This window comes from Vidua chalybeata, chromosome 15 (assembly GCF_026979565.1).
Source record: "Vidua chalybeata isolate OUT-0048 chromosome 15, bVidCha1 merged haplotype, whole genome shotgun sequence".
NCBI classification, from domain to species: Eukaryota; Metazoa; Chordata; class Aves; order Passeriformes; family Viduidae; genus Vidua; species Vidua chalybeata.
Window position 1 is genome coordinate 12,874,612 of NC_071544.1, and position 27,896 is coordinate 12,902,507.

The 27,896-nt window shown below is 47.3% G+C and overlaps 1 protein-coding gene across 2 annotated transcripts in view; it reads left to right on the plus strand.

Moving 5' to 3' along the window:
- The window catches only part of GRIA1 (glutamate ionotropic receptor AMPA type subunit 1), a 119,701-nt gene extending 108,484 nt beyond the window's left edge, over positions 1-11,217 (plus strand). For both annotated transcript variants that reach the window (XM_053956464.1, XM_053956465.1), the window contains exons 15-16: positions 6,131-6,265; positions 8,216-11,217. In XM_053956464.1, coding sequence (XP_053812439.1) covers positions 6,131-6,265; positions 8,216-8,404 — 324 coding nt within the window. In that variant the 3' untranslated portion in view covers positions 8,405-11,217. The remainder of the gene's footprint in view (positions 1-6,130; positions 6,266-8,215) is intronic.
- The last annotated feature ends 16,679 nt before the right edge of the window (positions 11,218-27,896 follow it).

The following is a 27,896-nucleotide window of genomic DNA, read 5'->3' on the forward strand; positions in this document are numbered from 1 at the left end:
AACTGAGCAGTAGTCACCATATGAATGAAAAGTAATCACTTCTGCTGGGAAACTGAAGCCATGACACAGCTTCCATAATTCCTTCACCACGAGCCTGCATGCGTCAGTGCCAGAGAAATTCCGTAGCCAATAAAGTGCCCATAAGGAAACGGATGTGAAATCAGTTTAGTTTAAAACAAAATCCCTACAATACTGTGCTTTATCACTATTCTGTTGGGAAAAAATACAAAGAAGAAGTAGGTGCAGGGCTTCGTTCCACACCATAGGGTAACCAACAGGGACAGAAAGAGAAGGTTTGGGCCACATGGGTTTATGTGGATCATATGACCTCAATATTGATCACATGTTATTTACATGTGCTTGAAAAACACAATCACACACATGTGAATCACATGTGAATAAATGAGATTGGATCCTAAAGTCATGAGAGCTGCTTGAAACTCCATGTGTAAAATCAGCAGGCAAACCTTAAACCACGCAGTTTTCTGGGAGTGGAAGATCACAGTGAAGAATACTGGCTGTTACAAAAAAGGATCTCATCTCTAGTCCTTGCTCAGCATCTGCACCGTATCTGCAACAGAAATGTGACATGAAACGTCAGAGAAATCAACATAAACATCACCTGACCCCTCTCCCAGCTACAGAAAGACCAAGAAAATGCATTGCTCACTTGTTCTCACAACTGCAGCCAGGCAAACATGCCCACCTATTGCCTACCCAAGTTCTATCCATTTTTGTCTCTTGGGCTCTTTTGCACCTGCTGAGCTGCCCAGCTGCTGCATGAGCATCTCCCTCCTTTTTCCATGGTGCCCATGGTCCAGGGATGAGGCAGGGCAGGCAGGGTTAATCACTAGCCCAGCTTCCTCCATCCTGCCCACGGTGGGCACAGATCCCTCCAGTACAGGCTGGAACACTCACCTTCCCTCAACAGCCAAGGTCCAGAGCTAAGTTAGAGAGGCTGGAGGTTATTTCATATTTTTCCTCACACAGGCATGATAAAACCTTCCCATTTTTGTCTACTTTGAGTTTAGCTTAGTTTGCAGTTGAGGGATTTTCAGAATGATGAGTGCTTATGAAGAGGGGTGAGGGCCTAGCTGGATGTAAGGTTTGTGCTCAAGGTTTTTAGCCAGAGCCTAGCAAAACTTTTGCTGTTTCCCAGGGTTATTTTCATTGGTCCCAGATGATGTTCCATGCCTGTACTATCTGTTTATCTAGCTATTGTCCACCTAGTTTTTTATCCAGAGAAATTCCTTTGAAGAAACAGTAGATACATTGTGGATCTGAACTCAAACTCCAGAGGGAAACGCTCCTGCTTTGCTGAGTATTTTGATATGTCATGGCATCCCACAAGGTGCTGGACATTCAATCCATGGCCCCATCTGCACTGCCAGACCGTGGGACATCCCAGGCAGTGTCCTGCACTGGGCAGCAATGTCCCTGCTGCCCTTTTTCCCACTGTGAGCATGCAGCAGCCACCCCTTCACACAGACCCAGGGTTTTTCCATACACACTCACCTCCAGCACTGCACATAGCTAGAAACCATCACCAATTCCTGGGCTTTTCTGAGTCCCCTCTACTTGCCACAGCAGGAGAAACAGAGACACTGTAATAGGCACTTCCCTAAAAGGACCTGATTTTGAAAACAAAAACAGGATGGACTTCTTGCAGGCTATGAAATGGGCTTGCAAGGGATGCCTTGTGTTGTTGAAATGTAATGACAAGGTAGACTCTAAATTTTGTGGATGTGATTCCTGGGACTTTTGCAAGGCATTGGGAGAAAGGAAGTTTTTTCCTAGACCATGATGGCAAGCTGCTTTCAGGGGCACCCAGGTGTGTCATGCAATGAAAAGACCTTAATCAAAGACACACATTTCCCAACCCCCTTCTCCATTGAAAGAATTTTGGTTTTGATTAAAAAAAAAAGAAAAAAATCCTGCTAGTGCCTTGTCCTTGCTTTGCAGGAAATTGGCAGATTTTCACATCAAAGGTGTCTTATGCTGAGCAATCCCATCCCCAGCCATCCATGTGCTCCTGCACATCCCTGGAAGCACTCTGAGACAATGGCCAGAGCTATGTCCTTCATTGGCAAGTTTTAGGCTTTACCCCACTAAAGTCTGCCCATATTTTGGGGTAAAAGCTCAACTTCTGGAGCTGCCACCTGCTCTAAGGACAGTTCATCTTCTGGAGACTGCAACAACTCAAGGTGCCATCACCCTGTGGTACCAATGGGCTCTGCTCACACTGGGTGACAGAAGGGACCAGCCCTGCTGGGAAACTCAGCAAATTTGGCCTGATGCCTGTCAGCCAGCGAGGATTAAATAATGACAAAGGGCATGATGGACACAGTGCCATGTTTGAGAGTAACAGACAGGAAGGTGCCTGGTTGCTGCAGCAACAAGGCTGGGAAGATGGGTTTTTCTTTTGGGAAGATGGGTTTTTCTTTCTCTTTTCACCTGCCAATCTTCCCCCCACGTCAGGGCTCTGCTGCTGCGGGAGACAAGCAGTGACATTTACACTCCCACTAACAAGCTGGTTCAGTGATGGGCAGCTCTGCAGGAGAGCATCTGGAGCCACAGAGCCTGAGCAGAGAGGAGGGGAGTGTCCTCCCAAGTACATAGAATAATTTGAGACTTTTTGTTATTATGAGCATTACTGGGACAGGGTCACGCATGGAAACAGCAGGCAGAGCCTCAGTGGGGCACTTGGGGTTTTTGACCCTTCATGTGGGTCAGGTCCTGCAGGTGATGGGAGCAATGAGATGTCACTCCTGCCCAAAGAACATCTCTACATGTCCTGCTGGGAGAGGGAAGGAAGAAAAAGGATATTAAAAGGAAAATTTGCAAGAAGTCAAGCATCACCACAGGAGCAGATTCGCTTCTCAGCCTGTTCATAGCAGCAGGCTGTGCCATCAGCCGTGCTCCTGCAGTTCAGCATTCCTCTGTGCCCCAGGAGTCTGTCTTTGGCTCCTTGAGAGAAACCTTTACTAAAGAAACAGAACTGAAACTCAGGCTGCTTTTTCCCTCCCTGTATCTTTGCCCACCACTGTGTCTCTCAATGCTTTCCTTTGCCTTCTGGATAAGACAACATTCAGTTCACCCAGAATGTCACAGTAATAATAGGAATAGCAGTAATAGGAGTAATAACAATAACCATAATAATGCTACTGCAAAGTAAATGTAAGAAAAACATAACAGCCCTGAAATGAATTGTAGTGATGGTGCAGGAAACTGCTTTGGGTCATCTCCTCTCCCTCACTGATTGTTTTGCTGCTGGCATGAGGAGGAAAGTGGGACTTCAGAACCAGAAGCCTTTCCTGGTTGCCAGACTGCTCTGCCACTGCAGCCAGCTGAGGACGTGCTTCATTGGACCATGAATCCCAAACTGAGGGTGGAAGTAAATATGGCAAATAAACCCTGGAATTTGAGTATTCCTATGCCCAACAGAGCCAAGGAAGGCAGATTTTCTAAGAATTTATGGCTGCAAGTCAAGACTATTGTATGGATTGTGCTGATCCATTTATTTAAAGGAGAGCATCAATGGGTTTTCTCTTGTCTGGTATCGTCCTCTTGCACAAAGCTTGGACATTCCTGATATCGTGGAGATTTCCACCCTACTGTTAAATCAAGGTGAAAGTGTAGGTTGATAATTATTAGCAATACAGAGATAAAAAGGCTGCTCCACCTGCATCCCTGTCCCCATTCTTCCTTCTGAGCAGAGAGCATGTGCTAATCAGCCACATTTCATTAAGAAGCCAGGCTAAAAGATTAGTATGCTGAGAAGGGCAGCCCCCCTTTAGTGTCTTTACCTTCCCTGAAGCTGGGGCAGCTCCTTCAGACTGAATCTTACAGGGCAAAGTACCCGATATGTTGTAACACAGTTTCCTCAGAGTAATTGCTCTGCTTTTCTACATCTCCACTAAAGAACTCCCAGCATTTCCCAACTGGTGCTTAAAAGTACACCCAACAATCTGCAGAGAAGAGATGACTGAGCAAATATACAGTCAAGCCTGGGGGAAAAACTGCATGAAGGCAGATTAGAAAAAGACCAGAGAAATAATCTTTCAAATATTGAAACTGCAGAAATTAAGAGGATATTTGCAGAAATCTCTCATTACAGAGAGCACACAGGAAGCATCAAGATTACAACCTGACTAGTGCATGAAGGTTACACATGGGAGAAACCCAATCTTTCCACCAGCACGTGGTGACCACGACGAGTCCCTTGTCAAAGTGATCAATCAGCAAAGCACAGAAAATGAGGCCACTCATGGAGTTTTTTCCAGCAAATGAAACTCAGCAGGGATAGCCCCATAACAGCCTTTGCATCTTTCAGCAGAGGGTTCAGGATGGAAAGTTGCTCCCCATGGTACCCGAGCCAACAATGGGAGCTCCAGCTGGGAAAAAGCTTGGCCGCTTGCATGGGCAGTGGGTCAGATGAAGGAGAAATAGAAGAAAAAAAATCTTTTTAGCATTCTTGACTGGAACCCACTTTTCTTCTAATTAAAAAAAAAAATCATTTTCTCTTCTGTTACAGGAGGGTTTTTTTTAATAGTGAAAATTTAGATGTTTTCATGCCTTGAGGGTTGACTTTTTTGCCACCAAACCCTAATACAGAAAAAGACAGAGTCCTTTGCAAAAACATACTTGCCTGAAAGACTGTACCAGTGTCAGGCAGACTGCCCTGTATCGAAACCTTCCATGCTCAGGTTGAAGTTCCAGTTTGGACCCTTTTGACATCATTCCAATATCCTTTTCTGATTCCTGAATCCCCTCCCTTCCCCAAAACTGTGGGTTGCTTCTTGTAAAACCTACCAAGAAAAGCAAGTGAATCAACTGTCCTACAAGGGCAAGGAACAGGCTGTGCCACCCACCAGTCCACGTGTCCATGGAGTAGCAGAGAGGAACACCAAGAACTGTGCAGAGGCTTCACTACCAGCTGCAGACACTTCCACAGGCACCAGTGCTCTCCTTTAACTCTGTGGCTACATCTCAAATGAGCCACATGCAATTTTCCTGCCACGTCCACAGAGCAGGGCTGTCAATGCTGCTCAGACTCTGGTGGCCCCAGCAGATTTGCACTGAGCTGTTGGGCTGGCCCTGGAGAATCTGTCCTGTCAAATAGGTATCGAGTCAAAATTGCAGAGCAGCAGCAAGCATGGAGCAGGGGACTCTGTCTGGTTCACTGCAGAGAAAGCCTGTCCTAGAAACAGGAGCCTTGCACATGGAGCTGAGCCAAGTTTGGGATCCTGTTGCTGCCCAGATTATCCTCACACCCCAGCTCAACCTGGTCATCGTGGAGGAGAAGGTTTTGAAAGCTGCAGGGGGTGACATCAGGGTTAGATGTGGGAACTTGGTTTCCCTCGCAGTGAAATGAGTCTTTCTGAGCTTTGTCTCTTCCCCAGAGAGCCGTGACGATTCATTAGGCAATTGTAAAATCAGAATGAAGCTGCTGACTAAAAGTTGCAGCTCATTAATAGCCCTATTTATTGCCAACCAAATAATTAGCTTAGACATGCATCAGCAGGTCTTGATTGCATATGAAATAACTGCCTTATTATATAGAAATCAAATGAGTTTCTGAGGACAGCTGAGGTGTCACCTCAAGCCCAGAATCGAAAAGGAAAAGAAAAAAAAGGAAAAAAAGCCCATCCACTTCAATGTGTTGCTCAGCAACAGAATTTGCGGGGGAAACAATCTAGGAATGAAGGAATGAGCATTTCCAAGAGAACAGGTTATTTCAGGCAAGACATCAGGGATGAGCAAATGTCACAGGGGAGGAAAATTTCAAATTTTTTTCCTCCTTTAATCAATAATTCAAACTAGACATTTTGGATAAAACAAGCATTTAAGTTAGCTGATTGAAAAACAGAGATCCCAAACCTTTACCAAGAATCACATTGCTGAGGAAATGTTTATTTGTTTGTGTGAGGGAAACGTTAGATTTACTAGACACTGAATTAAAAATTTAAAAATGCTCTTAGAAATGTCACTTGTTCATTTAAAGAGGAAGATGATGTAATGCCAGTACTGCTATATTGTGCAGCATCCTTCCCAGAGCAATCCCATATTAATTTTGTTGTTCTCCTTTCCCATGTGCCCTCCTTTCCCTCCCTTCTCCTTTTTCTTCCAGGACAAGACGAGCGCGCTGAGTCTCAGCAATGTGGCGGGGGTTTTCTATATCCTCATCGGTGGGCTCGGACTCGCCATGCTGGTTGCCTTAATCGAGTTTTGTTACAAGTCCAGAAGTGAATCAAAGCGGATGAAGGTGGCAACCCATTCCACGGCCTTTCACACCTTCTCTCTGATCCTCCCCCGGCTCCAAAGCTGCCTTCAGAGACGGATGCAGCCCAGACCATGGGTGGAAAGCCAAGACATAGGGATAATGAAGTGGCTGTGTCACTCCACTTGCTAGAAAGGAATAGGACCATCTGAGGAAGCTGAAAGAGGGTCATGTGGGCTGTCATGGGGAGCTGATGCAAGATCAGACATGTGGCAGAATGCTAATTCAAAATCCAGACATAGAGTGAAACCACAGCACAAGCAGCAACAGAAACACATTGAAATTCCTTAAAATTAATGAAGGCAGACTATGGCAATGTGTGTGCAGCATGGATGAAGTGTGCTGGGGCTGGTGTGATACAGCCGATGCTGCAATATGGAAAAATGCCCAAACCCGGGTTCTTAACAGCAAGATAAAACTGGGAGAGCACAGTAATGATTCACATCCTGTTGTTCCCTTTGCTGGCACCCTGCTGGCACCATTTCCAGGCTGACAACACCAATACACGCTCAGAGCATTGTTGCCCTGGAATGGATGATGTGGGCCTCCAAATCCCAGAATTATGGATCCTTTTTGAGAGAAATTGGCCTCCAATGTCTCCCATAATGGTTTTTTAAATTTCACCCTGTCATGGTCTTGCAGAAGCCTATTTCCTACAGCCCAGGAGATCTGTTTCAGCCCTAAATTCTGGTGTGCCTGAATTTCCGAGTGTTGTGTCAAGAGTGGCTTAGATTTGAGAGCCTTGGAGATAGACATTTAATGCAGCACCTGTGGAGCAAGTATATCTTGGCAATCCCTTATTCAGATACCATGGTGTTCAAGGAGGCAGTGGGATGTGTGACACATCCCTTGCGTTCCTCATCTTGACCTCTGCCATGAGCATGGAATTTGTTATGGAAATATGAAGCATGCAGTGAGTTTCAAAAAATCCAAATAGGTTTTTATTTCACTGGAACTCACCCAGAATCAAAAGAAAATAAGCAACTGCTTCTTTGGGTTTTATGTCGCCATTTCACAGCACACTCAATGTTTTGTCAGCAATCATAACATTTCTAATGCACTGGAAATGTGCTACAGCTCTTTTGCCATTGAGGTTCAGGAAATTCCACAGGCAATGAAAGCTACCTTGAGCACAGAGGTAAAATATTATTAACAAATAGTGTCCATGGAACTACAAAGATTAGATTATAATTTGTGCCCACTGTAAAGCTAGCTATGGCACAAATGCACTGCAAGAAAAGTGTCAGAATGCAATAGCTCCATAGCTATTCCAGATTTATCTGTTAGGGATAATTCTTCACCTGAATATCCCAGTCCAGAAAGAATGATGGTGCCCTTGGAGATAGCTTGAATGAAAGAAACCAAACTGGCTTTATCTTTTAGTTGAATTGTTCTAAGCAGGTGGTTTCCTTAGATCTCTGAAAGCAAATGTTTTGGATGCATGTGGAACAGGAAGATGAAATTTGGTTTCCTGAATTAGGCTTGCATTTCCTAGTTACCTCAGTCATCACTGTAGACAAAAACACAGGCACATGCTCAAGTTCTCACATGAGAAAAGTTAAACATATGTTTGCAGTGAATCAGAGTCCACTGTGCATAACAGTCCTGGAGTAGCAATAGCATCTCTATGGGGGAAGTGTGTAAAATACCTCTGCTCAGATCCAGGATGACTGTTCTTATGTTGTAGAGTTTGAAGAGGTTTTTGGCATATGGCACTGATGCTTTATACCCCAAAATACTGCTGAAACATTTAATTTTGCATGTAGAAGAGGTGTGAATGAACAGAGCAGATGCAGTGGGGACATGCAGAAAGTGAGAGTCTGAATGGAGACAAGGAAAGGGAGAACAGTAACAGAAAGACAGGACTGGTTAATATTATAATTTCTCCAACATTGCAAAGGACAGGGGGAGACCCCCCCCGTCTTTCCTAAAAAGGGTTTTTGTTTAATCCCACAGCAATCAATCAACGAAGCCATACGGACATCAACCCTTCCCAGGCCGGCTGCAGCAGGAGGCAGTGGAGAAAATGGACGTGTGGTCAGCCACGATTTCCCCAAATCCATGCAGACGATCCCATGCATGAGCCACAGCACTGGCATGTCCCTGGGAGCTACGGGATTATAATTGGCCTTTTGACCCATTTCCTGGGTGAGAGCAGGGGCAGCCCAACTCCACCTCTCCAGAGCCAAAAAACATACCCAACACCAACAAGACAAACGATGATGACAGCAGGGACAATTGGATGGATCTTCTCAAGGAAATCAAATACATTTCCCTTTTTATTTGCAAATAGATCCACTGGCAGGAGAACAGAAACAGGTCTGTACTGCAATAAGGAGAGTGTAATGGGATTTTACAGACTCGTGAACCATCCCTGATCAAAGAACCACTGGAACACTAATGAGGACTATGCCATTTTGTTTTAACTTGGTTGTTAATAAGTCTTAGTGTGTGCAATATATATATTTTTTCTTACTAATTCCTGTGGTGTCAGGGTAACATCAGCCCTTTTCCCCCTTCCCTGCTCAGTCCTTCAATCTGGTTTAGTTTGGGATGCAAACCACAATGTCTGAGCTACTAAAGGCAAAAAAAGAAAAACCGATATGTGGCAAGTTGAACTCAGTGCAGGGCGTCAGCATTGACCTCTTTTGTCCATCGTGGTTCTGCCTTGGTTGCTGTGTGGTGAACTCGGCTGTGCAGTTATCGCAGCGAGGCAGACAGAGCTGCCCCCGGCTCTCTCGAGGCAGGAAGAAACCTGAGCAGAGACATGAGGCTGTTTTACAGGGGGCGAAGTCATGGGTGAGTTTGGAAACCCCAGGTAGCGTGAGGACAAAGCAGGAATTCTTCCAGAGACGATGAGTGGTGGTTCAAGAGGAAAATCATGGGCCTGGAGTGGAGAGTGGCAGACTGGAGCAGAGGGTTGGTCTAAGATCACGGTCGGCTGCTGAAGAGGGAAAGTAAATGTGGTATTTATTCCCCTCACGTGTGACTCTCCTGCCCAGGTTATTGGGGGCTAATAAGCAATTGTGAACCATTTCTTCATTGCTTAGCTTCTGTGTGTGCTCCCTTTCTGGTGGTCACATAAGGGAACCACCTCGGGCCAGGAACAGGCCATCTCCAGACATCCAGTTCTAGACAGCTGCCGATTAACAGCGCAACGTGCTACAAGTCATGGGGCTGCAACGGGGACACCCCTGCCCTTCTGCTCTCAAATCCCTTTATGGCCATTCTTTTCTAACTCAGAGGGACATTTTGTAGGTAGCTGGCCAGAATGGATTCCTGGAAGGAACTGATGAAGCAAACCAAGGAGGAGATCATGCAAGAGCTTAATTCAAGCAACCATGACATTCAGCAGCATCAGTGCTGGTCACAGTCTCCCCACCAAGCTGGGACCTGTCTGGGTACAAAGCCAACCGTAGCAGATTCCCACTTGTATCCTTAGAGGGGGAAGCATCCACAAGTCAGGAAAGCAGGCTGCTGACCCCAAACTTGGTGTTGCAGAAACCCACAGTGCCAGACAGGCAGCTGGGGGTCCAGCCACAGGCCTGGAGATCAAGGGGGCAAGAACAGTTTTCCAGAACCGCACAAAAGGTTCATTCTGTGAATCTCTGGCATGGACAGACAAATGCTTCTCACCCTGGTGGGCCTGAGAGACCTCAGGGGTTTGACATTCTGAACATCTGGTGAGGAAGATCTGTGGGGCAGGGGCCACAGTGAGCCCACTTGGCCTGGTCCCATCTCACTTATGGCAAATAAAGTTCAAAGGTTCTCACAGAGTCCAACAAATACCAGGGACTGAGCTGCTGCTGCAGCATTCTGAGCTGCTTTTTCTCATTTTCTTTAGTCTTTTCTGTTTTTTGCAACATAGCAAGAGAGGAGCCACAAAAGAAGGGAAGGTGAAGAGAAAATGATGCAGGCAAATGACTGGCACGGGTCTATGAGGAGAATCTGGAAGTAAGGCTGGAAACTGTGTGAATACCAGTTTCCATTAGTGTATGACTGTGCAGAGCAATACATTTACACTTTTAACACCAGCCTCGTCTGAAGCATCTGCTCCACTTATCCAATTGTCATGCAACAATTTGGAGACCAGCAAGTCAGAGTCAAGGTTCTAAGCCTGGGCACAGCATGTCGTGTGCCAATGTTTTCCTCTGTCCAAAACTGGGAACATTGTGATCTTCATCTCTCATCGCTGAACGCGAACTCTGTTAACAGCCACTCCAAACACCACTTCAGGGTGCTTTCTGTTGTTTATCATTATTTTTAACCTGCTTTTCTTAATTTTAACTTCAGTTCTGTGTAACTCTAGCACAAGTGGAGGCATCCTTATCAGCACAAGCTCTTTTTCCCATGTCCAGAGCCCTCAGATGAGTCTCCTGACCCAGCTCCTGTCATGCTCTGGGCCAGTGTGGTGGGAACAAGCTACTGGTACCCACCAGTGCCCCATCCTCCTCCAGGAACAGGACCCTGTGGCAGCAGGTCACAGCAGTCTCGTGAGCAGCAGCACTGCTAGAACTGGCCACCTGTGACATAAATATGTGAGATGCAGCTGTGAAAGGCTTTTGATCAGTGGAGGGGTTACAAAACAAAAATAAAAAGAAAAAACAAAACAAAACAAAAAAAAAAGGTGAATAGGACAAAAGCGACAAAAGCGTGGAAAATGTAAACTTGTAATATGTATTTTTACTACACTTTTCTTAAAAATAGAGTAATGGTAAAACTCTTGAAGACATTGACATTTTTTCTCAACAGGATTCCATATATAACAGTTTGGCTTTCATTAAATTTTGCTCTTTGGTACCTGGATCTTTTATTTAACAGCTATATTTGTTTTAACTCTCTTTTGGTTTTTCTTTCTTTCTGTTATGTTTTTTTTTCCTTTTGGCAATACTGCAAATGATTTTGCTTTATCAAATGCAGTGGTGTTTTTCTTTTCACATTCTCTTTTTTTGAAGCAACATTTTTATTGGTAATTATTATTTACACAAAAAAAAGGAAAATATCAGCTGGAATTTTAGAACCAAGGATCCATGATCCATTTCTCATACCTGTCCATGCCGTTTTGTGCCAGTGCTGGATGTGTGGAAATGAAAATGATGTTACCCCTCAGGCAATATTATCCAACCTGAATCAAAAGAGATTTCTTTGATTTTTGCTGTGTCTGACTTGTGAACAGCAGCCAAATAAACTGCTTCAGGTTGAAATTGGGAATCTATCTAATATTTACCCAAGAGTCAGGAAACTAAATATTCATTGGGTTCAAAATTAATGATTTTTCTTTGTTTGGAGTCTTGTGGGGTTATTTTTTGAGGAGGGCTATTAGAGGATTTTAGCTTGTTTTTACAGAGAGGGAATGGCCAGCTCAGAGAAAACTCAGAACCAGCACTGGTCCAAAAATCCCTACCAGGATCAGGTTTCCTAGGAGCTCCCATGCTGTTTCAGAGGCTTGGACATTTAAGATGCTTTTCATTCAGTTTCCACACAACTGACCTGCTAAGTTCCTCATCCAAAAACCTTTTGTGGGGGGGGGGGGTAAAAGAAGAATACTTAAAGGGTGTTGGACATTTATGCAAATACTGACAGCTACTGAGGTAAACTGTGCTCATTAATGTCATGCTTTTGTGGAGCACGTGGTGTCACAGGAGTGGAAGGACTCCCCTTCCCATATCCTCACTCCCAGTTACCATCTGGGAAAGCTGAGACACACAAGTGCCTTTGGACCAGGCATCCCACAGGGCCAAGGTTAGAGAACCAAGATCTCCAGCATCCACAAGTGGTGTCTTACCCACTGCCAAGTTTTCAATACAGAATCAGCAAGGGACAGAATTAATACATTTTAAAAGGGCCAGTGAACCCCAAGGCTTCAAAGAGCAAGAGATTCCCAAGCTCTGGGGCCTGAAGGAGAGGCTTCCCAAGGGCAGGCTTTCCTGAATCAGCCCAGTTTGGTCTTCCACAATTCCCTAGGGATCCAGTGCTGTGCTGTGGGCTTGGATTCTGTCTCAAAATGCCCTTCTGCTCAGTGGTTCACTCTTGGTTCCCAGTGAGATTGTAAAAATGCACAAGAAACGTTCCTTTATATCTTAGCGTGAACAGGACAAAATTTCCTCCTAGTGGCAAACTCAAATATCCCTTGTAATAAAGTCTCCAGCAAGAATCCTTCTTCAGCAGTTGTTGAAGCAAAAAAAAAAACCTCACTGAACCCTGAAGTGCAGCAGGAAATCAACAGATACATCACCCAATCCATTCCTTTGCTATGGGGTCAGGACCCAGAGCTGGGATGCTCTGAAAAGATTTGGCTGGGCTTGTTTGTCCCACCTGCCCCCAAGTGCAAGGAGAACTTAAATCATCTAAGTTCAGGGAAGGGACAGGGGTGCATCAGTGTTCTGTAAACCAGTGGGCACCACTTGCCTGTTTGCTCCAGCCACTCAGTGCTGTGTGTCCATCAAAAGTTTGGGAGACGTGGGGAAGTTTTCACTGTGAACACAGGCTCCTGCTCAGTTTCCAACGACATGGTCAGTCACCCAGGTCTCACATGTGGCTCTGGGTCCCAGGGGAACATTTCTGTGCACATTTCTAAGCCACATGTCAGAGCTTAGGCACCACCTTGAGGACAGGAATACATGGGTTCCTACCAGCTTAACCCCAAATTCCTTCTGGGGACCTGTGTGGCCTGTTCTCTGATGGCTTTTGTGGCTGCTGGCCCCTCCTAAACACAGATATCCCCGTTACCTTCATGTTACCTGTGAGCACAAATCAGTTTGTCATCCACCAGTGCTGGTTTTGTGTCTTGGTACCCCACTGCTGACTGAAGTCCCCGTGCTCTCATCTCTGATACCCAGTTCATTCATTAAATAACAGAAACATCAGGATAGCACAGCTGCCCAGCAGCCTGTAGGAGGGCAGGGCTTTTGGGGCAAAATCCACATGCCAGCCCCAACTCCATGTTGCTCCATCTTCATTGCAAGGATGACACCCTTCCCACCTTCCTTCTTACAGAGCTGCTCTGGTTTTTCCAGACACTTGGCCCTGATGTTTTGAGTCTACAAGAGGGATGAGTTTAGTGTGCAAGAACCTAGAACAGGTTCTCCTAGGAGCAGAGGGGTAGCTTGAGACTGAGCACTCCATCAAAATCCTGACTATTTCCACCCTGGGATTCTACACTCAGGTTTCCATTTCCCTTCTGTCCATCCCCATCTCTCCTCCATCTGTATATCAATACTACCCTCAGCACTGCCAGGTTCTCTTCCCCAGGACCTGGAATGGGCTCTGGGTTTGTACATTGTGTTCTCTTAGAAGCAGATAAGTCTCTCTATCACCATATAGCTTTAGAAAGCAAATTAACTTTGGGATGGGGCAGAGGTGTGAATCCAGCTCCACCCTGGGCACAAACGATCCCATAACCTCTCACACTGTCCTTGGGCAGCAAGGAGCCCTTCTGTGGAGCCACAACCCTAATAAGTGCTGGGTTACCTGGCTGTTCCCAGAGCACTTGGACTAATCTCCCTTTTTCTGGAGTGCACTTCTCCCAGGGAGGCGTTTCTGTCTGGCTGCCAGGAGGAAGTCTGGCTTGGGGATGGAGAGGGGCAGAGTGCTGGGAATCACCTCCATGGAGTGAACTCACCTGCTGAACCTGTGCGAAGGGAGAGCTGTCTCTAGAGCAGTGAAACTGCAACCCTCACCCCCAGAAGGGTGATCACACCCCTTTTTCATGCACCAACAGATGTTGAGATGCCTTTCACAGCCCAGATTAGCTGTCAAGGTACCTTCCTGTTCCCAAGGCTCAATGGGGTATAAAGTAACAGCCACAAAGTGTGTTCATTACTCTGCAGGGCTGGTTTAACATGCTCTCTGGATCCCTTCAGCAGTAATTCCTTCCCTGTTCAAGCTGGCATCAAAATTAATGGCATGTTGTGTTCCATAAGTCCTGACTTTTCAGATGAAAGGTACAAGGTGTTGTTCGAATCAGTGTTACAGTGTAATAAATCAATGCTTTCCCATTGGAAGGATTTCAGACGATTTCACAGCTTGCTCTCAGGAGCTCAAAAGACAACGTGTCTGCCAAGCCATTGGCCCATTAAAAAAAAAAAGTTTACATAAAAAACAGAAAAAGGAGGGGAAACCCCAACATTTCACTGCAGTGTTGTTGCCTGCTTCATGAAGGACACTGGGGCCAGGGCTGCAATGGCAAGGTTTCCTCAGGCCCCATCTCAAGAAGGGGGCACAGCCAAAGGGAGCACATTCCTTGGGCCAAGGAGGCTATGGACAAGGCCAGCAGAGGCTGGGAGGTTCTCACTGAATCAAACAGGAGCAGAGGCAAAAGCAGAATTTGCCTTCTTACTGCCAGACCATAGAAGAAAGTACTCCCAATCTCCAGAAAAGCAGCAGGAAAAGGGAGGAGGAGTGAGACCAGGACAGCGCACCCAGCAAGCCCTCAAAAGGTGCCCACACAGTTCCTGTCCCAGCTTCTCCGAAAGCTGCTGCCCACAGAGCAGTTCACTTACTTAACAACATCTTTACCAAGTAAAACTTAAATTCCTCTGCTCCCAGGAGCACACGTGACAGACAGGAAGAGGCTGAACTTGAAAGGGGAGCCGTTTTATTGCCTCAGATTAGCTCAAACTGCGTGACGAGATTTCCTCACTTCAAAACCAATGTTGTTAACCTTGAAATCTGCATTATTAATATTTCAACATGAGTCCCATCAGAAGCTGCTGCAAGAGCTCTCCTGGACTTGTGACAGCTCGTCCTGTTTGATTCTAATCATATATGAATGCATGAGTTAAGAAGACATCATTAAAAGTACATTAAGTTTAATTATGCTAGCAGCCACAGACAGTGGGAGCATCAGCTTAATGCAGAATGCGTAATTAGATCAGACCTAATCCATTAGATCCATATTTGTTAAAGAAAATGCTCCTCGTCTATAAGTGTCACTGCAAAGTGATCCATGGAGTTTGCAGGAGCAGCACCATTTTCTGGGGGTTATTCCCTCCCACCCCTCTGCCCTCCTCCCTGCCCAACATCCCTGTGTACACACTCAGCCCCTTGCCTGTCCTGTTTAACAAAAGCACACAAAAAACAAAGAAAGAGATCCCCTGCCCTGGCAGCCAAGCCCTGGAGAGGTGCTGCAGTGGTTTAAGGTATTATGGACCAGATCTCCTTTGCAAGGACCTGGCCCCATCAGAGGGTCTGTAGATGCAGGAATGCACCCAGTCCCAGGTGGATGTGTGGCCTCACAACCCAGCTGGACCAGGGATGGAAAAGGATGATGCCTTTACACCAGCTCCAGGAGTATTGGCTGCAGAATGGCTCGGGACAAACATCCAATGAGAACAAAAAAAAAGACAAAAATAAACCAAAACACAGAAGAATTTCAGCTCTTTCTAGGGTTGATCCAGCTCGCTCCACTAACACCAGGAGTGTGCTGGCATGGGCCTGCAGCTGTGGCAGCAGGGAAGGTGACACATCCCTTTTCCCAGCAGCCCTAAATCCACCCACTGCATCACTCTGCAAAGCCATGGTGTTCACAGGAAACCAACATCACCAGTGGGAGCCGTGGGTGTTCTCCCCCATCTTCACCCCACAGCAGGGATAACTGGTACCAGCAACCCCACACACCCCCAAGCAGCCTCACCATGCTAGGGACATCAAATCTGCCCATGCCTGAGTCCACAGGCAATCGGGTTACTGTGGTTTGGTGATCTTCAGCTGGAGTGTGGTGGATCCTGCAGCCAAGTCCTTGTCCCATGGAGTGATTTCAGCAGCACCTCTGATGCCTTGTGAAGGCTGACTTAGAACAGAGACTAGACAGAGTTAAAGAATAAAGTAGGGATTTATTAGGAGGCCTCAGTGGATCCACCTTGGGCAGCACAAGAGCCCAGCCAGTGCTGCATCCAAATGAACCCGAAACGGTCACAAAATGGACAAGTGGTCACGGGTCTCACATTTTTATAAGTTCTGGTCCGTTAGCATATTGGAGCTAATTGTCCAATTACAGCTTTAGCACAGTAAGTCCCATCCTTCTTGATTTTCTCTCTTCAGTCCATCGTTGTTTATGCTCTTGGGCCTGAGATTTGGATCATTTGTCCTTGGTCTCCAGCTAGAGAAAGAATTGTTTTCTCTCTCTACTCTGTGAAGAGAGCTCACCATCCCCTAATATGAAGCTCAGAACTACACACTAAAGCAGTACAGAATCTGAAAAACATAAAAGCTAAAACCTGAGGTATCACCTCCAGCCCAGACCCCATGGCAGTGGCCACAGCCTGAGCAGGGCATTTCCCAGCTCCTTGGGGCAGTCCCAGAGCAGATGCACCTCCCCAGCAGCCCTTGGGGTCCCATGCCCACTGCCACCCTGCTCTCTGCATAGGCGTGGCTTTACAATGAGCCTTCACCTGCTGCAGGTTGTTCACACTCAATGTCCAGAGTGACTCAGCTCAGCTCTGGGTGTGGGGACGTGGAAGCTGAGGTCCCAGTCCCACTGATGGGGGATTTCAGCTCATGTCCCCTCCAGCCTGGAGGCAGAGCAGGCTGGAGAAGGGAAGAGGTCAAAGCCAGCGTGTGCCATGGGAGCGAGCACAGGAGCAGTTGTGGTTCAGGAGGGAAGCCCAGAGCCCCGTGCTCGCTGGCACTCATCACAGGCAGGGAGCACTTAACAGCTCAAGCAAGCCCTCCTACACCTGCCTAAGTGCTGAATATTATTGCTGTTAAAACATAATGGCCTCTCACTGCCTCTCCTCTGTGGAGCTGGGTAGGGGCTGAGATTGGGAAGCCACAGCACAGAGCACAACCCCACGGGCAGGGCAGAGGGACAGGATTAAAAGCTTCTGAAAACACCATTCACAGCCAAGGGCCAGCTCCAAACAGACCACAATTACTGGCTGGACAACAACTGAGATTTACATTAAGAGTTCTGAATAAATCATCTGCTAACTTAGGTTTGGAAAGGGATTTTTGATTTGTTTATTTTCTTTTATTTTGGGAGAAAGTCCCTTCCGACCCATTTTCTCCATATTTCATCTTCATCCTTGCCACCTCCATCCCATCTCCAGGCTGCTCATGCAGACAAGGGTGACACAGGGGGGTTGGTCTATGCCATGGGGTCCAGGAGGAGATGGGAGGAGGGTCAGCAGTCCAGGGGTCCCCTTTTTGCCCCCATTTTGCAATGCTGTGGGTCACCAGTGCCATCCTGCCCACAGGGTCTCTCTCAAAGGGGGTTTGACCAGCCCCTTGGCTTTCTCCTTTCCACAGAGGTGGTTTCCATGGTCTCTGTTTTTTAGGGTTTTTACCTGCCAGTGCTCATCAGAATCTCTAACATCAATCTAATAAACACAGGGAAAGACCAGCTAAAGGCCGCTGGGATTTTCTTTCCCATTTGTGTGCTGAAGTCCTGGCTCAGCTGAACAGGAAGATACAAGGTGAAGACTTAGGAAAACTTTCTTCCTCTAAGCAAGCATTTGAATTATAGTGAGTTGTGTATACTCCTAGCTCCTGATGGACTTTTTGAGTGGGGGACATTAGGGGAAATATAGGAAGCAATCTAACCTCACAAGGTCTTTTAGAAAAGGTATTGATCTCTCCAAGTGGACAATTGATATGTTCAAAGTGACCATTGTGTGCATTCCTGTTTGCACTGTGTGCATCTACGTGCCATTTGAAAGTGCAGAAGAAACCCTGAAAAAAAATCAAATATGAGCACAAAGATCAGCACTTTACAGCAAGAAACCTGAGGACCTTTATGTCCTCATCAATGCCCTTTGGTGTGATAATCCATATGGCAAGATGAAAGGATAACCCCCGGTGCTGTTAATTGTTCTTTCCAAAGGAAAGCAATTAAACTCTTGCATTCACTGAGCAATCAAAGGGAAATCTAAGTTAACCCCTCTGTGGCCAGCTTGCCCCAGCCCAGAGTTCTGCCATTCCTGATGGGAGACGGGTTATACCAGTCACCAGCCACACACTTGCAGAGACTCATATGCGAATTTTAGGCTCTAACAACCCCCTCTGAGATCCCACCAGACATCTGGCAGAATTCAGCAAGATGTCACATAGCTCCATCTCTGCTGCAATATATTTTGACAGGATCCTGACACAGCCACATGACCACAGTGTGATCAGCTTTTAGGTTTCATATGAAGATGTGTTTTCATTCTGGTGTAAGAGAAATCTCCCCACCCCTCACACACCATATGCCACATTTTTAGTACCATTTGCTGATTAACCAGAAAGCAGGAAGGGAGCTTGAACACTGCTCCAGTAATTCCTGGATCCTCTTTTAGAACAATTGGCACAGAAAGGGTTGCATCTCCGGTTCCCTTTTCAAAAAAATGCTAACAGAAAGAGTCTCATGGGGTCAGTGGTGCTCCATGAGAAGTCCAGGTGGAAGGACAGGTCATTTCCCAGTCTCCTGGCTCCCAGAGGGCTCCCCTCTTCTACAGTCAGCAGATCACCCCACTGTGTTTCTTGAAGGGGCCAAAGTGATAATTCAGGAAGACATTTTCAAGTTTAGGAAATGCAAAGCCCAGATGTGTGGTTTTGCAGCAAATGCTCTGAGTTCAGCCTGCTAGGTCCTGTAATTACCTGTGACTTCAGGACAGCAGCAGGGCACAGGGATGGCTTTCCAAGACAGGCCCAAATCCCTGCTGTTCCCAGAGTTGCCTGATGCCCCACACGTGGGCACAGTGGGGTGTAAGGTCTGTGTCTCGAGCTCGGTGGAGAGAGGATTAAGACCCCAAAGCTGGGATGGACTGGGAGGAACTGGGAGATTTCCAGGAGCAACAACAGTGTGCTGGGAGAGTGAGGGAGGGCTTTGCTGGGAGAGCTGGGGCAGGAGGCATGGCTGGGATTTCAGAATCTGTCACTGCCTGCATCCCATCACTGCAGCCTCTCCTGCAGCTGTGGGGAGGATGGGAAAAAAGACACTCGCTTGCTTTTAATACCACGGGTAGGAGGGGAAACTCTCAGTGCCTTCCTCCTTCTGGCTTCTGAGCTGTTCTCCAAGCAGGCGTGTAGGCAGGAAAGCTTCCTTATCCAGCCTGTGGGACTGGTGCTTAATCCCCTCAGCAGCACAGAGTTCTTCAGCTGCTGACAGAGACAGGAGGCTGCTGTGCAGGAATAATGGGAGGGAGATTAAAAGGGGTCAAAAGAGAGCCTGAAATTATGTGTCTGGGGCTTCATAAGAGACTGGTGAAAAGGGGAGGGGTAAGACATTAACAGGAATTAGGACATTGTGAAGGGAGACTTTCTATCACTGAGCAGAGGCAAAACTCCAAAATGCATGCCCTGAAATGAGCAAAACCAATTACTTTGCAGGCCAGGAAATACTTTCTGGTAACTGTAGTGCATCAGGTAGTGTTGTGTGCCAGGAAGAAAAGATAGAGCCCAACTCCAGGCCAGGAAGAAACAACCAAACCCTTGCAAGCAGGCTGCAAACCAGAGAAAAAACCCCTGTGTGCTTCCCCAAAGATAGATCCTGACAGACTGCTGTGATTTGTTTTGTTGATCTGTTTTTCTTCTGAAGCTGCTTGTGTTTCTAAGGGAGGGAGGTGTGGTAGGTTTAATGTAAATGAGCTTCACAAAAACATTTGATTTTTGTGGGGGAGCTCATTAGCTAAAATGAAGACTATAAAAGAAAAGTTGTCAAAGTGAGACATCTAAAGAGAAGATAATGAGTTGTACTGCAAAGCATAACTGAGTGGAAGGAATGTACATATAGAGCTTTTCTGAAAGATTTATCTTGCAACCACTGTTAAATCACATGAAGAATTGAAAGACTTTAAATTTGGGGAATAGACAGGATGAAAGGCTGTGGTTTGACATCATGATTGAGGAACTGACTGCAAGGCTCCCTACTGCTGGAAAGAGCAGATGAAGATCTGGGTGTGCTTGCTGATCACAATGAGGATGTTTGCCCCTAATGGGACAATACGCTGTGCAGTCATTAAAAAAGGAAAGTTAAAGAATAAAAAAACCAAACACATTCAAGGGTCACAGCAAGAATTCCACTTGGAAAAAACCTCTGGTGATACCAAAAATATTATGCACAATCCTGGCCAGCCATCATGGGGAAAGCTGACCTGAAAGTGGAATAACTGGGGATGCAATATTGCAGGAAATACTTTTTAGCCTCACTTATGTTCATGCCTACCAGCAGTGCAGTGGCCACTGTCACCTAAACAGCCTCTATCTATGAAATTTCTTCTCTGAGCTGTCCCAAGAGTTCATAAGCTTATTTAGAAAGTTGCTTCATCAAGGGCAAGAGGGTTTTCCTTCACTGGAAAAGCTGGGCCAAAGTTGCGTCTCCAAGAAGCTTTTCACCATGCCTGGGAAATCTGCTCTGAAATTGAGATGGTGAGGGAAGCAAGACGGAGAAGGGGCCAAGGACACTTTGAGCTGGTAGACAGGAGAAAGGAAGAGAGGGGAGGGTGATAGAACAGATGCTGGTGCTTGACGAGTACCTCCAAGGAGCCGTGCTGGAGCACGTCCCCGCACGAGGCGCCGGCAGGAGCGAGAAGCGCCGGGGCGCTCCGGAGGTGTCACTTTTCGGGTTTAATGAGCTTCAGCTGCTCCCTGCAAACGTGCCTGGCTCCCTGCAGAGCTGCCAGCTATGGAACTGGGACATGCTCCGGCCCCCGTTGTCAGCAGCTCCCGGAGGTGAGAGCAGATTCATCCGAGCACCAGGTTTGCTGGCTCCGAGAGGCGCCGGGGTGAGAACAGAAATCCTTGGAAATCCTATGGGCTGACACGGGGGGCTCCTCCCACGCTTGGCAGGGAGGGAAAGCTTAAAAGCATCATTTGTCCAGGAATAAGAAAGAAGCAAGAAGCGTCTTTGTGCCAGTTGGCTTGGAGGCAGCAAGGTGCAGCAAGGAAAACATGATATGGGTTTGTTAGCTCTCCAGTAGGGACTGGCTTGTAATTACTGCTTTGGACCACTTCTGGGTGGATTGTGTGCTGGAGTGGGCTGTTTGCTACAGTGCCCTGGTATGTAAATTGTGAAGCAGTGGGTTTTTAGTGAGGTGTTTCTGAAGAGCCGCGGGATGTGACAATGAGGCCAGGAATGACCCTGTGGGATCTCCTGCAGTCCCCAAGGAGTCCCCTGGTCTCCAAGGAGTGTCTCCTTGCTGCTCAGGTCCAGGGCCCAGGTGCTGCACATTCCCAGTGCACCCCTCAGGACAGCCATGAAGCTCTGAGCAGCCCTTTGAAAGAGAGGAGATGTCCAAAGTGCAAGTTAGCCTGGAAGTATTTGGAGACCTGTGTGTTCCTCCATGGCTTAGATCAGTGCTTGGGCAGTTTCTGAGGTTTTTTCATTTTCACCCATTTTAAGAGAGAAAACATTCCAAGGTTTTTCCCTATACTCAAGTCCCTAGGCACACTAAGATGGCTGAGAGGTGTCCCTCAGGTGATGTGAGGGAGCAAGCCCAGCTCCTGAGTGACCTGGAGGTACAAAAACCACAATGGCTCCCTCAGCAGGACCAAAAGCATTTGGGCATCAAAAGTCATGGAAGATCTTTCTTATGATGGATTATTTCTTTCATTGGCTGTTGCTTTGCCCTCCTTCCCTCTGCTGTTTGTCATGTGTAAACACAGTTTAAGGAACAATGAGCTCCCAAGGTCTCAGCTCCCACCATGTGCCCTTAACTGATCGTCCTGTAAATGCTGCAAAGGGCAGGGAATCCTTTCAACTGGTGGATATTCCATTTCCACACACAACCCAAGCCCTCCCTAAGGAGGAGAGGAGTGAGAAGGAAGATCTCATCTCGTCTGACTGATGTTTAGAAAACAACATTGTGTCCCACCAGCGCCAAAGTCCCAGGACACATCCTCTTGCTCTAATTTCCAGTTACAACCATGGAGAACTTTCTCTTGCAAGATGGAAGTGGGCTAAAAGCAGCTGAGGGAGGAACTTCAGGAGACAGGAGGACAAAGTGAGCTCCTCCTGCTCACATAGCTCAGCCCAGCCCAGCTGCCTGCGTGGCAGGGGCCAAACGAGGGGTAATTGCTCTCCCTGCAATACACTATGTACATTTAGATTTCAATTAATTTGGGTCTAAACGAACTGCCTCCTATTGCTTTCAGCAATCAAGCCTTGTTAATTGAAAATAGCGTTTATCTTATCTCTAGGAGAAGGCTGGACAAAAGTAGGGCAGCAGAATCCTGTGTGAAGGTAGCAGAACGTGAAAGGAGGAGGGGGGAAATGAAGCGAGGGAGGAGAGCAGCCAGAGTGGCCAAGGCAAAAAGTTCAGCTTTTCAGCACTTTTTTTTAATTTTTTTCTTGAAGGCTTCAATTTTTTTACAGCGTCCCAGTTTGGAAGAGGTTTTCTTTTTACCCAGATTCACATGGTCCCACTTCCAGTGGTTGTGGCTGTCAGTGGAGTTATGTGTGCTCCTGGGGCACTGGCTCATGCTGCAAGGGCTCGTGAACACAGGTTTGGGCTCGTGAACACAGGTTTGGGCCCATGAACACAGGGTTTGGGCTCGTGAACACAGGTTTGGGCTCATGAACACAGGTTTGGGCCCATGAACACAGGTTTGGGCTCATGAACACAGGTTTGGGCCCATGAACACAGGTTTGGGCTCATGAACACAGGTTTGGGCTCATGAACACAGGTTTGGGCCCATGAACACAGGGTTTGGGCTCATGGACACAGGTTTGGGCTCATGAACACAGGTTTGGGCCCATGAACACAGGGTTTGGGCCCATGAACACAGGGTTTGTGCTTGTGAATACAGGGTTTGGGCTCATGAACACAGGGGTTGGGCCCATGAATACAGGGTTTGGGCCCATGAACACAGGATTTGGGCTTGTGAATACAGGGTTTGGGCTTGTGAATACAGGGTTTGGGCTTGTGAACACAGGGTTTAGCTCCCTGTTGCCTCTAACACTTCCATGCTGCCTGGGGCTGCTGGAGCACAGGATAAGTGTCTCACACCTCAGTAACACTGAGCACAAGGAATTGTATTTAAAGCATTTCCTCAGGTGCTGGGTGAGCCTCAAGTAGCTGATCACTCCATCTTTGTTTCCACAGGGACAGCCACAGGAGAAACAGTGACTGAAATGTAAAAAGTGTCTCAAAAATCAAACAACACCCAAAGCCCACCCCCTGCCCCCTTTCCCAAGGAAAGCCCTTTCAAAAGAAGACTGCCAGCCTTGCTGCACTGTTTGAAGAATGATCCCAGTTTTGTACCTTTAAATTAAGTTGCAGAGTAAGTCCTTAAGACATGAGATCTAGCACAGGTTTGGGCTTTATTTTTTCTTTTTCCTAGTCTGATTATTTAAACCCTCTCTGAGTTTCCCACCATTTGAACCTAATGTTATCTCATACACACAGTCGTCATCTCATTAAAGGGAAATCAGAGGAACTGACTTTAATAAATTTTAACACCCCATGTGAAAAATCTGGCAATTAAAGCTTCCTGCCCATGGACCTTTGAAAGTGACACGTGGCAAATCCCCTTCAGTCTTTAATAAGAGAGGATCATCAAAGGATGGTGGAATACAGGCGTAGGAGAGGAGGCAGGGGAAGGGAAAAAACAGGAGGATCAAAACTGAAAGGGACTGCAAGACAAAAGCTCACCCTCCTGCCAGAAAATGAGGAGAGAAAAAGCATCATTAGAGGAGCCTGATAAGCCCGGCTCGTTCTGGAGCAAGGAAGGCAGGATAGGGGTGGGTCCAAGCAGGCAGCACCAGGAATGCATCATTTCACAGAGACCCCCCCCCAAGTACAGGTCTGACAGAACTTTTGTGCTTGATGCTGATCTCACAAGGCAAAGTGTTCTGGAGAACAGCGAGCAGGGCCATGGAGCAGGCTGGCAGCTCTTCTGGGAAAACATCCTAGAGATAAATGTATCATCAGGGTAAATTCACCCTCCTTGCTACCTTTTGATAACAACCTGTCCAGGGATAATCACTTCTAATACTGTTTTTCTGAAGAAAGGGTTTGGGGGTTTTATTTATGAAACAGGTGGATTTTATCACTGTTGAAGCTTCACCAGTGAGAAGGAGATGTACCAACCAGGTGTTCAACTTCCCTATAATCAGATGGAACCTCTCAAGATTTCTTGGTCCTTCTATCTCCTTCTGAAATCTTGAACATGTTTTCTGAGCTCTCTATCACCTGATATTTGTGCAAAGGGAAATTATGATCTTCATTCCCTTATGACTCATCTCAAAAGCACATAAAATAGCAGAAGTCTTGGAAAAAAAGTACAAAGTGTATATTGTAGGGGTTTTTATGACCTAGACTCTGACATCTCCTAATCTGGGGCTAAAAGCTTTCTTTTTGCTTTTTCTCCACTTCTTTATTATCTAGTTCTTCCAGGATGGCAAGAGATGAAAGAGATCTTACGATAGAAATCACTGATTTTGTGCACAGGCAGGTGAAACTCAAGTGAGGAACTGATGAAGGACTGGAACTCATTAGCATGAAAATCCTCAGGTGTCTTATAAAGCTTCTCCTCTGAGTCTGCTGAAGTGATAACTTCACTGGAAGAGATTTTTCTGAATAGGAATGGCCAACCAGGGACTATTAGTTTGATTGGATTGCAGTGAAGCTTCACAGCACACCTGAAACACAATCTGTGGAGCCAAAAAAAGTTTGTTAGGAGACCAAGTCAGGAGGTTGTGGTGCAGCTTGGCATTTGCCCAGCATGAGAGGCAAGTGAGCCACAATCTGAAAATGGACAGTGTAGCAGCTAGAAGGAAGTGAGAGACTTGCTTTGGGCAGGCTGGGGAACCCAAAATGATGCAGGGCAACTGAAAAAAGGGAAAGCTTAAGGTCTTGGATAAGTAACATTGCCTCTTCCCCTCCAGAGGGAAGGAAAGCTGGTAGGTCTCCATGCACAAAGCTTGGAAGCCATGTGAAGAGTCTTTGCTTGCCTCCATGAGCACAGAAATGCTACAGGAAGACTTTTATATTGAGGGCTGTTGATCCATTCTTGGAGCACCCAGACTTCACCTCCTCCTGTCGTTATATAGTTCCTGTGACCATTTCTTCCATCCCTGTCTCTCCTGTTACACATTTTCCTGTCTGGACACCTGGTTTCACTGGGATAGGTGTCCTATTTGACAAAGGGAGGTGTCTCCTGACCAGTTCCTGGTGCAATGGGCACACAACCAACTGGCAGCTCATCCCATCTCCCCTTGGAGTTTCCTTCCAGATAAAGATCTTCCCTAAAGATCTTTTATTCAGTTGGTGCTTGCTGACACTGAGGTCAGAGCACAGACAGTTTTTGGTGACACTGACCCTGCTCCACATGCTTGCAGAAGCAAAGTGCTGTGCATGTGTGTGTGTGAAGGAGGTGAGAGGCCACATTTCTGCAGCAGGATCTTTGAGACCTTGTAAAAGTAGAGGAGAACATTTCTGCCCTGCACCCCAGACTTGCCCAAAACTTGCACAAACACCCCTCTCATCTAACCCCAGCTCCAAGCACCCCACTCATGGCCCCAGATCCCAGCACTCCCCAAAAAATGCTGTTCTGCAGCAGCTGCTCACACAAGGAGGACTAAGCCAGGAGGGTCCCTGCCTGCTGGGTGGCCCAGACCCCTACTATGCCACTTTACAGAAGGCTTTTGTTCTGGCTTTGCTAGTCCAGGAATTGTCAGACCACATCAGCAGGTGTGAGGGGACCCAGCACTGGTCACACCACGGCTGTGCCCCGAGTGCCTCTGGCTTCAGACCCAGACAAGCGGTCCAAGCACCTCCAGTCTCCTGTTCTCCAGATTTTTCTTGGCACGAGCCTTTCCTTTTCAGAGAAAAATAGTCCATGGGCTTTCTATCACACCGACAGACCTTGCCCCAGCCCCCGTGACTCTGGTTCTTCTGTGACTGCAGCAGCATTTAATTTCCAAGGCAATTTAGTTTTAGGCAAAAAGCAATCTCAGCACCCATGCCTGCTGCCACTTGCCTGCAGCATCCCACGTCAGCTGCTGGAGGAAAAACGCAGCTGGGACTCCTGGGGAGGGCACACTGGCCAGGAACTGCAGGAACTCGAGGTGTTTGATGTTTGCTTTATTTATTTATATAGCAGCCACCGTCTCCTCGAGCATCCCTTCCTGCCGAGGAGCGATAAGCTGCTGCTGGCTCCTGCCTGCCCACCCCTGCTGGCTCCATTTTCTGCCAGGCTTCATCTTGTTAGCATGCACCAAAGAGCCCCTGCTCACATCCCTGCTGGGCTGCCCTCCCTGCCCTGCTGGCATGCCATGGAAACAGCTGAGCTACCGAGCTTGGCAGAGTGTGCGAGGGAGAGGGACGAGGGATGGCTCCAGAGATGCCCTGGGTAGCCACAAGACAGAGATGCAGCTTCAGAATTAAATTCCCCACCGCCCTTCTCACAGCTGAGCTGAGTATGGCGTGGTGTACAAAGCAATTTGTACACCACACAATACAAATATTGTTAATATGTTTGATTAAATCAGCGTGCTTGTATGGCGCCGGTTTGCAGCTGAAGGTCAGTGATTCACATCTGAAGCTGCACCAGGCTGAGTCCAACAGGCCCCACCCTTGCATCTCCTTCTCCTGCATCATGGGTGGGAGCAAACCCTTGATGGTTCCTGCAGTGGACTTGAACCTGTCCTTGTGGGTGCAGCCCATGCCCAGGTGTGCCCAGCTCCTGCCCTGCCACACTCTCCTGCCCACTGCACTCACAGCGCCCTTGGTGCCCCCATGGCTCCAACCCACACCAAAGCCTCACCGCTCTGCCAGGCTCTGGGTGGCACCAGTGGTGTGCAGTGCCCAGGCAGAGCTCTGCCAGGTGCTGCTCCTGCATCCCACACCTGTGGTCACTGCACACTGCCATGGCCCCGCTGTCCCTCTCCTTCTCCCAGCACGCTGCAGCTGAGCAGCCAGGGGAGAGGGGCACACTGCTGGGGAGGATAATTTCTGAAAGGGCTTTGGTAGAGCTCCCCATGGCAGCAGCAGGCTCAGTGTGTGTGAGCTGAAGAGCAGGGAAAACAGTTTATCCAGCACTACCTAGCAGGGAGGAGGATGCCATCACCCAGGAAACAGCTTTGTTTGACTCCAAATACCAACCAGGCAAGTTATGGCAGAGCCTTTCCCATGGGCCAGGCCAACACCAAGGCGACATCTGTTGTCGTGCATGGACTGCTCTCTTGTGGGGATGCTGGATCTCCAGAAACACTTCTCTGGTGACTGAATTAAGAGCAGCCCTCATGTGCAACCAGGAGCTGCAGGCTGCAGACACAAGGCCTGCACAGGCAGCAGCAGGGCTTCCACCCCAGCTTGGCCACCCAGCTGCTGCTCAACCCTGGGCAAGCAGCCCCACTTTCACAGTGCCTGGGAGCAGTGTTGGACAGGGCTGGAGAGGGCATAGCTCCTCCACAGGGAGCTATAATTAATATCTGGAAGATGCTGGCTGCTCTGGCAATGCCAAGCTATCCACATTGTGCCTGTGCCATTCACATCCCTCCTGCTTTGTGAAGTGTATTTATTATTATCTTTATTAATTACATACTGCAGTGCAGCTAAAAAGGGAGGAGGGGAAGGAATGGCCAGTACTTTCCCACCATGGAAAAGCAAAATGCTACATTTTGTACTTTTTGAAAGTAAAAAATCTTTCATTTCATGGAGTGTGAGATGCATTACTAATTGCACAATTATTTTGT